The sequence below is a fragment of the Temnothorax longispinosus genome, chromosome 2, assembly GCF_030848805.1.
Source record: "Temnothorax longispinosus isolate EJ_2023e chromosome 2, Tlon_JGU_v1, whole genome shotgun sequence".
Taxonomy (NCBI): Eukaryota; Metazoa; Arthropoda; class Insecta; order Hymenoptera; family Formicidae; genus Temnothorax; species Temnothorax longispinosus.
Genome location: NC_092359.1, coordinates 1,954,064 through 1,971,244, shown reverse-complemented (window position 1 = coordinate 1,971,244; position 17,181 = coordinate 1,954,064). Strand labels below are relative to the sequence as shown.

At 36.9% G+C, this 17,181-nt stretch overlaps 5 protein-coding genes across 8 annotated transcripts; 2 read left to right on the top strand and 3 right to left on the bottom strand.

Moving 5' to 3' along the window:
* Positions 1 to 329: 329 nt before the first annotated feature.
* On the bottom strand, positions 330 to 4,455 carry Hdm (meiosis specific with OB domains hold'em). The gene is made up of 8 exons (XM_071797954.1): positions 3,836 to 4,455; positions 3,355 to 3,486; positions 2,716 to 2,984; positions 2,242 to 2,464; positions 1,773 to 1,889; positions 1,237 to 1,399; positions 953 to 1,160; positions 330 to 709 (listed from the first exon to the last, which is right to left on the bottom strand). The coding sequence occupies exons 1-8, from the start codon at positions 3,954 to 3,956 to the stop codon at positions 524 to 526; spliced, it is 1,419 nt and encodes a 472-aa protein (XP_071654055.1). The 5' UTR covers positions 3,957 to 4,455; the 3' UTR covers positions 330 to 523.
* A 139-nt stretch (positions 4,456 to 4,594) lies between these two features.
* Positions 4,595 to 9,340, top strand: Alphasnap (Alpha-soluble NSF attachment protein). Its single transcript, XM_071797957.1, has 5 exons — positions 4,595 to 4,847; positions 5,403 to 5,599; positions 5,697 to 5,962; positions 6,078 to 6,251; positions 6,348 to 9,340. The coding sequence occupies exons 1-5, from the start codon at positions 4,756 to 4,758 to the stop codon at positions 6,495 to 6,497; spliced, it is 879 nt and encodes a 292-aa protein (XP_071654058.1). The 5' UTR covers positions 4,595 to 4,755; the 3' UTR covers positions 6,498 to 9,340.
* A 148-nt stretch (positions 9,341 to 9,488) lies between these two features.
* Positions 9,489 to 12,075, top strand: Aurb (aurora B). Of its 2 annotated transcripts, none has more exons than XM_071797956.1 (7): positions 9,489 to 9,937; positions 10,417 to 10,558; positions 10,795 to 10,986; positions 11,074 to 11,208; positions 11,286 to 11,444; positions 11,601 to 11,832; positions 11,908 to 12,075. In XM_071797956.1, exons 2-7 carry the CDS (start codon positions 10,449 to 10,451, stop codon positions 12,004 to 12,006), a joined length of 927 nt encoding a protein of 308 aa, XP_071654057.1. In that variant the 5' UTR covers positions 9,489 to 9,937; positions 10,417 to 10,448; the 3' UTR covers positions 12,007 to 12,075. The 2 variants fall into 2 exon arrangements, with proteins under 2 accessions (XP_071654057.1, XP_071654056.1); XM_071797955.1 differs by having other exon boundaries at positions 9,489 to 9,958.
* Positions 12,059 to 14,761, bottom strand: Pus10 (Pseudouridine synthase 10). Its single transcript, XM_071797953.1, has 7 exons — positions 14,333 to 14,761; positions 13,989 to 14,099; positions 13,592 to 13,899; positions 13,241 to 13,443; positions 13,050 to 13,175; positions 12,771 to 12,963; positions 12,059 to 12,558 (listed from the first exon to the last, which is right to left on the bottom strand). The coding sequence occupies exons 1-7, from the start codon at positions 14,471 to 14,473 to the stop codon at positions 12,129 to 12,131; spliced, it is 1,512 nt and encodes a 503-aa protein (XP_071654054.1). The 5' UTR covers positions 14,474 to 14,761; the 3' UTR covers positions 12,059 to 12,128.
* Positions 14,762 to 14,897: 136 nt separating this feature from the next.
* On the bottom strand, positions 14,898 to 17,175 carry LOC139825319 (F-box only protein 7-like). Of its 3 annotated transcripts, none has more exons than XM_071797959.1 (4): positions 16,946 to 17,175; positions 15,962 to 16,233; positions 15,615 to 15,884; positions 14,898 to 15,244 (listed from the first exon to the last, which is right to left on the bottom strand). In XM_071797959.1, exons 2-4 carry the CDS (start codon positions 16,174 to 16,176, stop codon positions 15,064 to 15,066), a joined length of 666 nt encoding a protein of 221 aa, XP_071654060.1. In that variant the 5' UTR covers positions 16,177 to 16,233; positions 16,946 to 17,175; the 3' UTR covers positions 14,898 to 15,063. The 3 variants fall into 3 exon arrangements, with proteins under 3 accessions (XP_071654060.1, XP_071654062.1, XP_071654061.1); XM_071797961.1 differs by having other exon boundaries at positions 15,962 to 16,202; XM_071797960.1 differs by lacking the exon at positions 16,946 to 17,175 and adding an exon at positions 16,473 to 16,853.
* Between the last annotated feature and the right edge of the window lie 6 nt (positions 17,176 to 17,181).

The following is a 17,181-nucleotide window of genomic DNA, read 5'->3' as shown; positions in this document are numbered from 1 at the left end:
CTAAAGGCGTTACATCAGCTACTTAGCTACACCTTCGTACACTTTCTGCACTTCAGTAATTAATATCAAATAAAATAAAGCAATTACGGAAAATAAAAGTTATAAATTTTTTAAATATAAGCTGAGCTGAAAAGATAGATCCGATATAATAACTTTAATATGTGATCATTTTAATCGGCGCAAAAAATTTTACACATGTATTCCCTGCTGTTAATTAAATAAAATCCGTTATCTTTTATTTTCGGCAAATAACTTTTTTATTTTATTTTTTTCTTATCTGCATATTTAATTTATATATTATATATATATATGAATAAATATATACGTTACAAAAGTATGTTAAAAAAAAGTATTTATAGAAATATATTATATTTTTTGACATAAAATAAAAAGCTTAATTATATCTAATAATTATTATATATATTAGGACAAATTATTGTCGTATTAAATATTATTTATATTAAATATTTATATTAAATATTATTTATATTAAATATTTGTATCAAATCAGAGATATTAATTTTTAATACTCGGGCGTAGTTGCAATGTGTTTGATAGCTTGCTCCGTTTCTTTGTCAGGTTGAATAGATAAGACGTTATACAAGGCGCGTCGGAAGACAGACGTTGGTCCAAGAATGTGCAGGCGAACCTCGCATTTCTCTAACAGATACAGCCACTTTAATTCGCCGCGCTTTTCTACCGTCATTGCCTGCAATATAATTATACTTTTCGCATATTGGTCAAATTAATTTTAAAACTAAGATTATTTAACAGATATGAAAAAGTATTTTGCATGTCTCAATCTTGACTTCCATTATTTTGCTATTTCGTTATCGACAAAGAATTTTTTAGAGATTTATATATATATATATATATATATATATATATATTTTTAGTACAATTGAAAATAGTTTTTCAGCCTCTAAGTAAATTTAAATAAAGTAGTAGGTACCTGAAATTCATCAGCTGTGCAGCCTAAAACTCGCTCCGCGATGTCGCCGGTTAAACGACATCCGATGAGATATCCGGTGTCGTCCTTCAAATTAATTTTGACGTTAAACTTTACAGTATTTAATGGCGTTCGCGTCCCATTGCCCGACGGACAATTTAAATTCATACAAGAATCCTGCACGTCCGCGACAGTCTTCTTACACAGAGCGCTAGAAGTAAAAGTGAGAATGACACAGCGTGATTCTTTAATTGAACAATATAAAGTGAATAATAAAGAAAAGGTACCATTTTATAAATATCACGTCTTTGAGTGGACCATCCAAATTCATTTCGGTTACTGACGCTCTTACGATTGTCGCGAATTGCAATCTCTCACCCTCCGTAGTCGGTTTCCTCTGTAATTTCTCCGTGATTTGCTGTACCGTCATTACGGTCGTGATGGTGTCCGCTGTTAACACACAAATTAATATAATAATAATGATAATGGCAAAATTTTCATTATACACGCACAAAGAATATAATTGCGCTAAAAATTTTATCTCTATAAAATATAGGAAAGAGAGAGAGAGAGAGAAGAGAGAGAAAGGAAGAGAAAGAATAAGAGGTACCTATTTTTTCCTTTTGCCATTATTATGTTCATTATTCAAAACATTCTTTAAGCGATAATATTGTAGATAATATCATAATTGATAATAAATAATTGAAAGATATATTTAACAGACACAGCAATAAATGTCGCAAAAATGACACATTAAAATATATACGCTATAAAATTATCTTTATGTTAATTTCGGCATAAAACATTTATTTGCTATTCTTACGATTTGGTACGGCGAACGGGTCGCTACATACGGAATCAGGATCATAATGTTGCACTGCGGTCATAATATCTACGGCTTGCGGTACGTTTAGACACTCCGTGATCAACGTTCGTCTTGCTGCGTGCAATAGAGACGAATATTGCGAAAGTATAGTAACAAGTCTTTCTATTATTCATATAGTGCGCTTCCCCAATATGGAAAATATCCGAATATTGAATTTGAAAAACGTATATATCACCATTTCTCTATTGTTTGAATAACTTAAAAAGGAACTGTTTTATATTTTGAAATAAAAGAATTTTTTATGAACATCGAGACACATTATAGTGCTCTATCAAATATTTAAGAAAATATGTGAATCTTATTCGGAGACTTTCATGGCCCTTCCCCAAATTATTATTTATTTTTTTAAAGAGAAATTTCATTAATCAATATTATATTAAAAGTCGAAATCAGATCTTCAACATACAGATACTCAACGTCGTTTTCTTTTTATATTCGTCAAATGCAATGCGAGCGTCAATCAGGAACAGCATTGTCTTCTTCGGTTCCCAAAGGGCCGATCTCTCGATCCAGTCCTTATCCCACAGCATCAACGACACCGTATTGTCCGTCGATCCGTCCGCGATCTCGAAACTGCGACACGTTAGAGCTCGTCCGTCCCGTGTCATTATATGACGCGTGTCAGCGATCTGCAGAGTACGTTTAATCGATATAATTACAGATTATTATAATCACGAACGTAAAGGTGACAGTTTTAATTGTTGGAGCAGCTGAAGATTTTTGTGTTGAGCTTACTTGAGAGAATTCGGAACTTTAGAAATATAGTTGCAGATTTGTAATAATTTCTAATTTACGATTAAATAAATTTGTCTATTTTTCCATTAGCCCACGAGAAACGCGATGTCTGATTGGACTCGACACTTTACTTGTTGCAACTTACAAACGTAACGACCACCAGAAGGTCGACAAAACGATCGCACAGTGCCTCTATGTTGTCCAAAATCGTTTTCAGGCTTTTCGCGGAGGTCACGCTTTTCACGGGCCGCGTCAGTAGATCCTCGTATCCTTTGCGAGTCGGCGCGTCGTGATTCTGTACAAGGGCCGTACCCTCGTTCACAATTAGGGCGAAAGGGCTGGAAGTCGACGGCAAGAATTGCTCGTTCTTATCGTTGGAATTGCGTTTTACGATTTTCGCACTTATCACCTCCACTGTGAAACAGACACTCGAATCCTTTATCAAGACTTCGCTATAAATCTTGAAACATAAATTAATTATCCTTTTTCTATTCACGAAAAGTGATATTATATTTATATTTGACTGTTTATATTTATACATGGTGAAATAATTTGAATTAAATAGAAATTATATAGAGAATATATATTAAATATCTAAAACAAAGGGAAACTGCATGTACATATCTTGATATAATTTTTTAGATAACAATTACTAAATAATTAAATTAATATCGATTCCCTAACAGTAGTCCGATCAATGACGCTTAATTTAATTAGAAAATATTAATTTCAAAATGATGGTGTTTTTTGTAATTTATGGGCGACTTATTTTTAACATATTTACCTACGGACCCGATGTTAAACGTGGTCGATAATTTCTTCACGAATTCCGTGCCACCCCACACGGTGACGTTAATAAAATCCTCCTCGGAGTCGCGCAAAGTAAATGTCCACACGCTACGTTCGCCATTGTTAACTACAACAATCGACAAAATAATTAAAAGGCAGGAACAAAAGTTTCTTCTCTCTCTTTTTCATTTAGTATGATAAAGTTAAAAGATCAAAAATTAAAAAAAAAAGTAATTTAGTTATTCGTTAGTTTCTCGAATTTCAACGACGCGACGAGTTTAATGGAAAATCGAACGCGCGTTTGTGAACGACGAAATGGCGCAACGCGTAATTCAGCAAGCTTTTCCGTCAAAAAAAGGACATTTTCCGCGAATCAGAGTCCGTACGTTTCCAAATCTCTTTATCCGTATCTTCGTTTTAAATGCGAGAATGTGCAATAGGAAAGAAGAGAAAAAGAATACGACGGAGATGCGTACACCTGGCTTGAGTGGCGTCGAACGTTCTCACGTTCGTGCTGTTTATAATCACGCCGATTACGAAAGTGTTCGGCGTGCCGTCCTGCAGCGATTTTATCTCCTGCCTGTATAGAAACGACATGTCCGACCGATCAACGCGTTGCGTATACCGTCGTCAGTTTTTCAAGTAGATCCGAATAGAAGAAGGAACTGAAGGAAGGAAGGCCGGAGTAATTTGCGCGCGAGCACGCTCTGCTTGAAGCTTGAAGCGCAAGTCAATTGCCAACTGTACTCCGTACAGTGCGTATGTACTACATACAGCTCGCGATCGCACTTTGCAGTCGGACCTCGCCGCACCGAATTCCGCTAACTTCGGAGTGCACGTCTACGTCCAATGGAAACGTTCATTTTTTGAAAGAAATACAAATGAATACAAATCTTACTTTTATATTTATCTTTTTCATTTGTAAGACATTCTTAGAACCGAATCTGGGCCATATAACAGAGATTTATTAATTGTGTTTTCAATAACATACGTCTGTTGTAACAAAAGTTGTTTTATGTGATAATATTATTTTATATTTTTTATATCAATTCGATTTCTTCAATTTGCGGTTGCCGGTTTTCAAATGTCGCGCGATACCTTGTGTACCCTGCTTTAAAGTCTTGATCGGGGCGGGGGGGGGGGAGGATTGGAAGGATTGGCAACCCTGACGGCAATGACAGAACAGACACCCTCGCCGTTGGCCGTCTACGCGACTCTTGGGACAGTCTTGGAGCCTAGGCCTAGTGACGTCGCGAGGTCGCGGGGGTACGGGTACGCGTCGGCGAGATCAGGTGAAAATCTATTGACTTGCAGTTTGCAGTCGATGAATCGGGCCTGAGAGGGCTTCGTATACGGGCGGAAAGGAAAGAAAACAATCGGACCGACGTCCGCCGAGATGGCCGACAGCGAGCAGAAGGCGTTGCACCTGGTGGCGGAGGCCGAGAGGAAGCTGTCGTCGTCGAAGGGCTTCTTCGGCACCCTGTTCGGGTGAGACGATCGATTTGCCACTTGAACTCGCCCGATTCGCGAGCGCGTGTACCTTCGCTATTCTCCCTCCCCCCTTCCACCCCTGCGCTACCATCCCGCGTCGTTCGATCGCGGGTCGCGAACCGCACGACGTCCTCGCCGTCCTCGGTGGCGCGTTATTGCGACTCCGTTTTTACGTCGTTCCGACGTCGCGCGACACCCTCCCGTACGTGCGTACGCCACGGACATGTGTCAATACGTGACATCTGTGAACGGTATTGCTGTCCGTTCGTGCTGTTTCTCTGGAAATCGCGATCCTCTCATACCTTTCATCGTAGAGTCTCGTTTCGACCGATATTGGGTGCTTTCCATTTACTGACACACAAGTCGACACAAGTCTCGTCCTGTCTTTGTCACTCATTAAATGCCAAGAAAGATAAGCTGACGTTTGTGTCGACTTGTGTCACTAAATGAAAAAAAAAGCACCCATTGTGTCGTCGAAGGATACCAAAGTCCACCGCGTCGGTGTCGTACCTTGCATCGTAACACGTGGCAATGTTCAATTTTGCTTTGCAGGAGCTCGTCAAAGGTCGAGGAAGCGGTGGAATGTTACCAACGGGCGGCGAACATGTTCAAGATGGCAAAGAAGTGGAGTTCGGCGGGGAAGGCGTTTTATGACGCGGGGGAGTTACACGCGAAGGCGGGTAGTCGTCACGACGCGGCTAGTAATTACGTAGACGCTGCCAATTGCTTCAAGAAGTCCGATACAAACGGTAACTTATGAGAATAATTTTGATTGAATGGTGGAGAATCTGGTGATTAAGGTATCCGAAATTAATGTAACGTATCCTTGCTTCTTCGTCCTTACAGAGGCGATCAGCTGCCTGTTGAAAGCCATCGAGATTTATACCGACATGGGTCGTTTTACGATGGCAGCCAAGCATCATCAAAGTATAGCCGAGATCTACGAAAGCGAGGCGGTCGATCTGGAGCGCGCGGTGCACCACTACGAGCAGGCCGCGGACTATTTCCGCGGCGAGGAAAGTAACTCCTCCGCGAACAAGTGTCTCCTGAAAGTCGCGCAGTACGCCGCGCAACTTGAGAATTACGATAAAGCCATTCGGATCTATGAGCAGGTAAAAATCGAAGGCATCTCTCTCGCATACGTGCGCGACAGCGCGTTGTAAACATCAATAATTTCATTGATTAATCCGAATGCGGATGTTTGAATCTTGTCATTTCATATTGCAGGTCGCTTCCGCGGCATTAGAAAGTTCTTTACTAAAATACAGCGCCAAGGATTACTTCTTCCGCGCTGCGTTGTGCCACTTGTGCGTGGACTCGTTAAACGCCCAGCACGCGATCGAGCGTTATCAGGAGCAGTATCCCGCTTTTCAAGATTCTAGAGAATACAAACTGGTTAAGGTACGTGTCCACGTTAAGTTAACTTTGTCTAATTATCTCTTTTTTTTACATATATATATACTATTTGATAACTTGTTGAATATTGTACATCTGTAGACGTTGATAGAGCATTTGGAGGAACAGAATCTAGAAGGTTACACAGAAGCGGTGAAGGAATACGATTCAATTTCAAGATTGGATCAGTGGTACACGACAGTATTGTTACGTATAAAAAAGCAAATTCATGATAATCCGGATCTACGCTGATCAGTTGCGCTCTACTTGCGTTATTTTCTGGCAACGATATTCCCAGACCATGCGTATTCGTTATTGAGTCACGCTCTATTTTCAGTGGAAACTATAAAGTAGTTTCATTTTTATATTTAGATGTAATTGGCCCGTATTATCATTGCTTCCTCGTGCAATTTTTCTTATTTACCTTATTTACTACATCTTTTTAAATCGTTAGCGTATCCATGAAGTCACATGGAGAATCACGGTATGCAAGAATGTGAGAGACGATTATTTCGAACGTCGTAATCCTCATGATTATTTTTTATTAATTAAATACACAGCCTTACTGTCAGATATTGGCGAGTATTACACCGAGAATGTCGTTGTTTTTTTGTTGTTGTAAAGTAATAGAGCCTATGGTCTTTATTTCTCTTACTTTGTGTACTTTGTAAATCTCTTTCTTTCAAAAATCGATATTCTTACTACAAATTAACCAAGATTATTATAGACTTTAGGCTTTAAAAGCCTAAATAATACTGACTACAAACAATACTGAATCGACAAATTTCTTGTTCTTTCCTACCTCAGGATAATTTAACAACAAACGCTTCTTAATTATGTTCTCTCGTTTAATAAAGCAAGGAGCAAGTATTGTACATTATTTCGATGTATATAATTTATATTTATTGAAAGAATAACTTTCCTTTGTTTTCTTTAAAACACGACTGTTAATACGATTTCACTTCTGTTCTTTCCTTTTTTTTCCCCGATATTTTACGGCGAAGGAATTATGACGATCAAGTATGACCGTCATCATTTGTCACTCTTGCACTGCCAAATTTATTAAGGTAACGAATGTAGTGTACGTCTAATTGGTACAGTTCATAATTATCTCTTTTTTTCTTCTTCCTTCTCCACTTTTCTCCCCTTGGTCCTTTCTGTTTCTTGCGTTCGTTTGATTTGAAAATACGGCTGCTACTTGTTTGTATAGGTTTACAACTTTAAGCCGAGCGATTACTATTAGCGTAACACGATACTTATTCCTTCCTAATATCGAGCTAAAGATTACACGTCGATATACCCGTTACACAATGTTTTCTGCAATAATGTAGTGCTATATCTAATCTAATTAGTACTTATCGCCTACGGATAAGCGTACTCCTACAGAAACAACAAAAAAAAAAGAGAGACAAGCGGATAGGGAACACGATCGCGAAGTGCATTTACAATTGGAATACCATAACGATTACGTTTGCGAATTTTGAGTATGCAGACTTCTCTTACGTTCTTTTCACGTTATTTGTTGCTACCGCGCATTCGTTCTTATGACTCGTATCAATTTATAATTGGTGCAATCGATAATTTTAACGTTATCGCAAACGTTATCACCTTATTTCACCTTCGATACTTATAAGAAATGTAGAACATTAATGTTAATGTTGCAAAAAGTCTGGAATATATTATTGTCATAACTAAGCGAGGGGACACACACCATACCCAAACGTAGATCTATAATTTATCGAACGCTCGAAATTGATTTAACAACGGTCGCATTAAGAATCTTCGCATTTTATATAAGAGCATCGTAATATAAATAATATACATATATATATTGATACGATATTTCAGTAACAATACAATTCCGCTGTTAACTAGGAATAGAAAGGATTATCTGCATGCACGCGATTAAACGAAACATGCACCTAGCGTAAGCATATGTATACTTATATGAAAAAAAAGAGAAAAAAATAAGGACACACGTATAATAAAAATTTCAAATTCTACACCCGCAGTGTGTGCACATTGTTTTCCGGAAGAAACGAGATGGAAGCCAGACGGATATATTCGGATAATCTTGTCTGATATGAGAACCTGCATGATAAAAGGCGACGTTTTTCGCAATGTCACTCGCGCTATCAGCGCAATAAATCTACCTTGTCTATAAGTAACGAAGAACGATGAGTATGCATCGATATCTCATTTTATTCCCCGTACAGTTAATAATGTCGTATCTTCCATACGTATCTTTAGGAAGGCACCGTGCAACGTTTTATAGTCTGTTGGAATGACACAAGTCGATGTAAAACTGGAGAACTAAAATACCATGATTTATTTTGCGCAAACGTGATGATATATTTAGTTTACAGTGATTGTTACGTGCGTTAACAGATCGAGGAACTTTATTATTAGATAGGAATATATTCTATATAATTTATATTGAAATTTATATTGGACAGGATTACGTCGTGTATATATATACATATATGTTTTATATATTTCACCGTATGTTATGAAATGTTTATCTCTCTTGTTAATTGTATTTTATATACGTCTGTATGTTGGACTATATTGTTAATTTTTGTTTTTTGCCAATTCCTGTGAGGCGATATAGCGCGCGCAAACGGAGTATAATTTGTAATTGCGACGAGATAAAATCCTGCGTTTCTCTTCTTTTTTTATACGAAACGATTAATTTATTTGCTTGTATATATCTTCTCGTTTATATTTGTACTTGTTATATATACGAATGATAAGTTGAATTTTACTTGTAACACTCGAATGTATAACCAGTTGATAGTATTTAGTACATTCTACTAAGAAATGAAGTATACATAGCGATTAAATTTTGCCCAACGTAACAATACATTTAAAAATCTACATAGAACTTTGTTAGAAAATAATACGCCTAATAATTACCATCACATATGTAGAAGGAGAAGAGGTATGCTATTGCAAAGGAAACATCACATTTATACGATATTCTGAGGATATTAAAACAGTCGATTTTAATTTCAGTATATGCTGAAACGATTACATGTATCATTTTAGGCATATAATAGCGATAATTTTCAAATAAATAAATGTAATCCAATTTATTTTATGCGAATTTTCGTTATTAGAAGAATCTCTATTAAGATTTTTTTTTTTTTTTTAATAAGAATCTTTTAGCAAAGTGATAGCGAGGAAATATTTTACTAGATTATCTTATCGAGAATCATTATTTGCAAATGTACAAAGTACAAAGTCCATACATAACAAAAAAGCGCTATATATTCTATGGCACATCCGCGGAATAAAATTATGCGCGGGAAAATTATAATATTCATCCCTTTTCGATGAGTTTTGGGACGCAGTTCCGACCCACACATTAATTATTATTAAATTAGCAGTCTTTTTTTCAATTTCGTTCATTTTTTCGAAAATTGCTTCCTAAATTCGCAGATGTTGTTTCTGTGCGTATTTCGGGCGTGAATGAAAAAAATTGCAATTATGATTACAAATACATAGTTCGCGGCTGCTCCGCGAGGGGTCACCGTAGTTCCCCTGCCGAACCTAGCCGAACCTTGTAAATTTAAATGCGAGGGAAACGCGTGTCGCGTGTCGCGTCAGTTACCGGTTACCGGCTGTTTTGCGAAACGTGTTATTGGTTGGTGTTTTTCAACGCTTATTGCATCTCAAGGCTGTACATCAACGTATGTATGTTTAAATTTAATGTGAGTGAATAATAATGTTGTTAAAAACCCTCTTGTTAGATAACTCTGGACGATAGTAAATGCTGACAAATGCTTGGATTTGTTTTCTATTGCTGAACTGGCTGCACTAGTTCAGAGTTTATCGTTTTTCCTTCCAATGTGGAGTAAGGCCCGGTTTCACCAACGTGATTAAACTCACTCTTCGTCTCTTTCTAACTGTCCCCCTAGAAAGAGACGAAGAGTGAGTTTAATCGACCGATTAGATCACGTTGGTGAAACCAGGCCTAAAAGAGATAAACTCCGATCTAGTGCAGTCAATTCAGCAAGAGAAAACATCCGTTGTGAAAGGACTCCAATTGACTCCAATAATCTTTTTTATTGCAATAATGGATCTGTCTTTTTATTGTTGATTTAATAGAAATATGATTTAATAGAAATAAATTGGCAGTTTATTTATGTATTGTATCATATTTTTTCAGTAACATAGATATCGTACAATATATTGCCCATAATGGACTTTATACTTAAATTCTTACCATCGACCATGCATGCTGAATATAAAGAAGCTATTAAAAGCACGACGAGTAAGATGCTGGAGCATGTTAACAACAGGAGCAGGAGGTATACATAGTTGCATTTAATATTATACGAGATTATATAAAGTTATTAATAAATAGTCAACATAGGGTAGGATTTTCAAGTATTAAATATCTTTATATTAAATGTGTATACTGTCAATAAGTTGTGTTATTTTAAATTTATTTATTGAATTATCTAGAATGAGACATTAAAAACTTGACTCTGTCAGGGAAGTGTGCTTCCAAATGTTTATACAGTTTGTGCTATGTATTAAATAGTTATCAATGGAGCTTAGAAGATTTTGAAATCGGCTCACCGTTAGGAAGAGGAAAATTCGGTCGTGTGTATCTAGCCAGGGAGAAAACTACTCAGTATATGGTTGCCTTGAAGACGTTGTACAAAGTTGAATTGGTAAAGGGACGCGTGGAGAAGCAAGTAATGCGAGAAATTGAAATACAGTCGCATTTGAGGTACGCATCCAGTATAACTCCATGTCCCCGAAAAACATTCAATATTTTACTCACATAAATATCCTCTTACTCACACATTATTTCTAGACATCCGCATATTCTTCAGCTGTTAACGTATTTCCATGATAACAAGAGGATCTATCTGGTATTGGAATTTGCTGCGAGAGGTGAATTGTACAAGGAATTAAAACGTCAACCAAACGAGAGATTCAGCGAGCACTTGTACGCACTTGTAATCCTACGCCCACTGTTGTTTTATAAATGTTTAAGAATGGTTAAGAACTATTCAAACGTTTCAGGTCTGCCAAATATACTTACCAAGTGGCCGACGCTTTGGAGTATTGTCACAGGAACAATGTGATTCACAGAGACATAAAACCTGAGAATTTGTTACTTACGTATAACGGAGATATAAAGCTCGCAGACTTTGGGTGGTCCGTACACGCGCCGTCCTCGAAGTAAGCACAAAACCATTTTTCCAAAACCATGATTCAAAACCATTTTTCATTTTTTAACAGCTAGTTATTTTATGCAACATTATTATAAATTTCAAGGAGATTATTTAACAATTTAATTTCGCTTCGAAATGATTAGATTGAAATCTATTCTTTCAGACGAGACACGTTGTGCGGAACATTGGATTATTTGCCACCAGAGATGATAATGGGCCAAGCTTATGATTTCTACGTTGACCATTGGTGCTTAGGAATTCTCTGTTACGAGTTCCTCACGGGGCAGCCGCCTTTCTTAAGCGGTTCCACGCAAGAAACGTACGCGAAGATAAAGACTATAAGTATACAGTGGCCGGAACAGATCAAACCTCCAGCCAAAGACCTTATATCCAAGGTACTTTATGCTTTACATCTCTGTATTAGAATACGCATAATCAAGATTTTTAATTTTATAAATCTATTCTCGCAGTTGATCAAGAAACAAAGTTCGGAGCGAATTTCCTTGGCTGGAGTTAAGAGACATCCCTGGATCGTAGAACACAAAAATTCACCTAAACGAAAAGCTTAAACTTAAGAAGGATTAAGAAGGATATTGTTCTTTATCGACTCAACAACGCATATTTTATGTTCGATACTTTTATTGTAGTCCCTTTTTTTATAAGTTAGATGCAATGTCGAGCTAGATTCGCGTTACGGCCACTTTAAGTTGATACCCGTGACGTCCAATGCGACAATGTCCACTTCGGCGTTAAGAAAATCGCCCAGGCTCGGCTTGGTCCTACCGAAATCTCCGTGCACGAATTCTTTCACGTATGTACCCGCTTGCGTCTTGACGTCGAGAACGAAAAACGCGTCGGTACTCTCGGTAGCGGTATGCAACTCCTTCAGCTCGTGAGGTTTCGCCCAACGCGCGCGCATCTCGCAAATGATACGCGTTCGCGGACTCAATGGCCGCCTATGCAACACTCTCACCGGTGTCCTCTGGATAATTCGGACGTTTTTCAGCTTATTCAGATGCTCCAACTGCGGTAAATCGCCACTCGCGCCTCGACAGATGCACAGCGCTCGATAAAACTTCGTTTTAACGTTCTCACCTTCCTTAAGCTTCTTTAAATCGAACCTAGGAGTATATATTCGATATAATTATCTTATTAAATACCATTTTTTTAATTCGAATTACTTATTCGTCAACGATTATGCTTATCATTGATTACTTAACTTTATACTACATTGTATTCTTATTCGTCAACGATTATGCTTATCATTGATTATCTAACTTTATACTACATTGTATTCTAATCTCATTACTTTAATTAAATTTTAAAAACGTACCTTGAAAGAACTTTTAAGCTCGATGTTATTTGAACCTGCTTAGTCGACTGATTTATGCTATCGGTTAGACGTGTCAAAAGCTCGCTAGTGATATTCGTCATGCGAGGATTCAATAACTCAACAGCGAATGGTCGGCCATTGTATATGTTTCTGACGTCGACGTCTTCTCTTCCTGACGATAAAAATTTTATCGCTACGCGAACATAAATGTTTCATAGCTTTGTTGTAAAAAAAATTATATATGCTATAATAACATGAACAAACACAGTCAAAACGTACATTCTGCCTTCACAATTTCTGCGATGGGATTGCCGAGCAGATCTTGCACCGAGGTTTCCACCTTCTTCTCGCCGTTTATGAACCACGGTGTCTGACTAAGCTTCCTGGAGAGTTTATTGTAACGTCCTGAAATTCTGAAATTTTATAAGAAATCTCGTGGTGCGTTATTTTGATATCATTCAAGACGTTACCTCCTATGAAGACACTGCTGTGAGAACATAAGATATCGTCAACACAAACGAACGTTTTTGGTACGATTTCCGAGATCGTAAAGTGTCGCACGAGTTGCTCATCCGTCATCTCAGTCAGCAAAGTATCAACGTTCTTCCTACTAAATTTGTTGTCATTCCATTTTCTCTTTTTCTGGCTATCGCTGCCTCTCTTAGGTTTCATTCTGCAAGTGGAAACGGAAGAAGTTCTCGAGATGCGTTTATAGAAAGTAATCTTCTTTTATCTACAAAATATCTCCTATGTCGGTAATAACATAGTTGCTAGTATCAGTTTTGTTTTAAATTACACGAATTCTTAAAAAAAATGCTTACAACTTTTTAAATATTACTTCGTCATCGGCGTAGGTCAAAAAGATCTCGATGAGAAAGGGCGACGGTGTCGACAGATCGGCACGTTTTCCCATAGCCTGTTCGAGTTGGGGAATCATAAACAATTTCCAAATATCTTTGACACTCTGTAACCTTGTTCGAAGAGTGCTCAAGACAGATTCGTGAATGTCTATCTCCTTGGACATGTAAGCGTACAGTACGTGTTCTCTGAGCTTCACCGATACGGGAACGGTCAATGCGCAAGTGAAAGTCGTACAATCATAATCTTTCTCCTTTACTTTCTCCGCTATCTGCATATAATTGAAGGTATCAGCAAAACGTCAGAAATATCAGGCTAAATAGACCGTATATAAAGCTATACATATTGTTAACACTTTACTTTTGAAACAATATTTTCTTGTGCCTTATCTTGAAGAACTCCTAAGCATGTGATGCAAGGTGCTTCTTCCACACACACAGAAGTATCATCTCTTATATCAGCATAACTCGGCTGCAATAAATATTAAAATATGATTAAGTACTTGTCAGACCAAGTTAATCTTGGCAATAAAGCTACTCTTTTACAATGTTTTTTTTTTTTTTTAATCTAAATTAATATTATACAAATTTATTGCAATACAGTTTTTGCTTCAGATTTATTTAAATATCATGACAATGCCGATGTTATAAATTTGAACGAATTTATTGAGATTGACATGCGACGTTTTTTTAAAACAATCTTACCCGTGCCGCAAATTCGAAAGGTTTGCAATAACATTCCGACGTACGGTATCCAACGAAACGAAAGCAACATCTCAAACAGCAGCCTTGGGATTTTAAAAAGTGGATGATCTTTTTCTCTTCCTCTGTCGTAACAGCGTTCATCTTGAATCGAAATTTAATAAACTCTTCAATATCGTGATTTACGATCAGTACTTAAAAATCGAAAGATCATTTTCTGGCACCGCATAACCTCAAAGGGCAACTTGTGTTTGCTAGGTTCGCTTGCTTAACCTCAAAGAACCGGTCGTCCGAATTACATAACCTCAAACAGTAATTATCGCCGTGACTTTGTAATCTCAAAATTTATTCGAACAATTCAAAGGATCGTCGTCTCGTCAATAAAAGAATAATTAGGGAACGTTAATTCAGTAATTCATGTAACGATTTTTAAAAGTAATAAAGAATTTTATTATTTTATCTTTTCTTGCGTTTTTTAAATGTAATATTAAATTATAGTATTTTCCATAATTGCTGAAACATTGCTGTTTAATTAAAAAAATAAGAGAAAAATAAAATACATTCCCAATTAAGAATCAAAATAATATATTTCACAAAGATATCACAGTAGAAACTTACTTACACTTCTCTTTTTATGTTTTACATATAAATATTTTATACAAAGATCTTTAACAGTCTTAAATCATAGACATTCATGGAAATAGAATAGCCTTGAATAACATTCAGGAAGTTCCTTAAAACCTGATAAGCATTCTAGGGCTAAAACATTCTGAGTAGCATGTAAGATCCATTTGTGACAGTTTACGTGCAATTCCCGAACGTAATTCTAACGGTAGGCTCCTCAAATTAGGACCCATTGAATTTGTTGCTAATAATATGTCTCCGCGCAAAGGTATGGCTACCGTGTCCTTAAACCTGAAAAATTAATCTCGTAAGAAACTCATTACTTAATACTCTCAATTGAGTATGCAAAGAGAAGATTTATAGTATAAACTTATTAAAAGAGATATATATACACATGTATATATAAGCTTAAAGAGAAAAAAGAAATTATATACACAGATGACACTAGTAAGGTTTCTATTACCCATGTAATGAAATAAGTAAAGTATGTAGGTGTGTATATTTGTACATAATGCAATAACAGGACAAATATATAGTAATAGCAAAAAAAAATTCCAAGATGACTGGGTAATAACTTGTGACATTTCACGACTCGGAGTACAGAGATTCAAAAATAATAAGAATGCTTCGCACAATAAATAAAATCATATATCATTCCTACCTACGTGATATCTCCTTGAGATTCATGTACCGAAGACATAAATTTTTCGTAAACGGATTCACGTGCTTCAACGTCTGTACAACCATGCTGTAAACCCTTCTCTTTTCTACATTTGACACTATATTGAGTATCAATTTATCGCCGAAAGGTATCACGACTAATTTCGATCTAATGCAATCTACGTTACGCAACGTGAAACGTATCTCGTATACGCCTGTTTCTTGCGACTTCCAATTTGTGGGTATATAAACTAATCTTGTATTTCTCTCCCTGTAAATAACACATGCAAATTAATCAGTAAATTAAAAACAATATTTATATTATATTCTACAAGTTGTATACAGTACCATTTCGGTGTTTTGGAAGCGGACAGAATGCCAAATCCGCATTCCGCCAACAGAACGAGCAGCAGGGCAACAAGGTAATCGTGGTGTTTGGCACTCTCGTCCAATTGTTCCAACACCGCGCTCAACGATAACGCTATTGCGGTAAACGTACTGTCCTCCGCCAATATCGGCTCGGATATGTCGACCATCCTGTTCGAGGAACGCAATTTCTCCATCTCATAAAACGATGAATTGACTAAATCTGAAGGTGAGAAGCTTTCTCATCGATTTGGCTGAAATTTTACAGTATTGCGTATTTTGGTGCGTAAAACACGAATGTAACAGTTAAAATCGTCGCTGTCGAGTAGGACAAATGTTATAAATTGCTAAAAAAAAAATAACAGTTTTGGGGTTAGGAAATCTGCCGTATCGACAGCGTACACGAAAGCACGCGCAGTGGCGTGAAAGTGCGCGAAATTTGAAATGTGTAATCATTTGAAAATTATTCTACATAAAATTTATAAATATATACTTGCGGGCTTCGCCCGCCACCCCGCTGAATTGTCATCTTTTTAATAAGCAACATTGATTAATGTCACGATAGGTTGGGTCAGGTTAGGTTATATCTCCAGCGGAGTGGGGAGTTTTGTCCCCCACCCGGCCACATATATATGTTTACAAATTTTTTTGATTTTTTACGGGTAGGAATACAACAATATAAAAACATAAATATATGAAAAACAATGTATCTGAATTAAAAGCCAGCACAAAGTCATATATATGTTTTGACAAACGTAAATTAAGCTTGAAATTGTATTCCATTCCTATACTCCGTTTTAATATCCTTCTACACCGTCGGTCTGACAGATTTCCTAACCCCAAAAACTATCATTTCATTTGTCGTATGAATCGTACTAATTTTTCAAACACGTTGATTGGCTAGGTAGAGAATTTCTGGATATATACTCAATACGCTGCGCACTTATATTACTTATATATACTCACCTTTAAATCGGTATTCATATGGTCTGTTTTTAGCGTTCCTGGCACACGCAGAACGCGTTTTCTCACATCTGTGATTCCGAATTGAGAGAAGCCTAGAATCGTTAGGTATATTCTTTCATTTTAATCCACATTTTTCAGACTTTCAATTCCTCTTCGCCTTTTCTTCCGTCTCGCCGTGTGAAAAACGCTGTTCCATCTCGAGAGTGCAGAGTTGCAGAGACCGCGACAATGGTGTA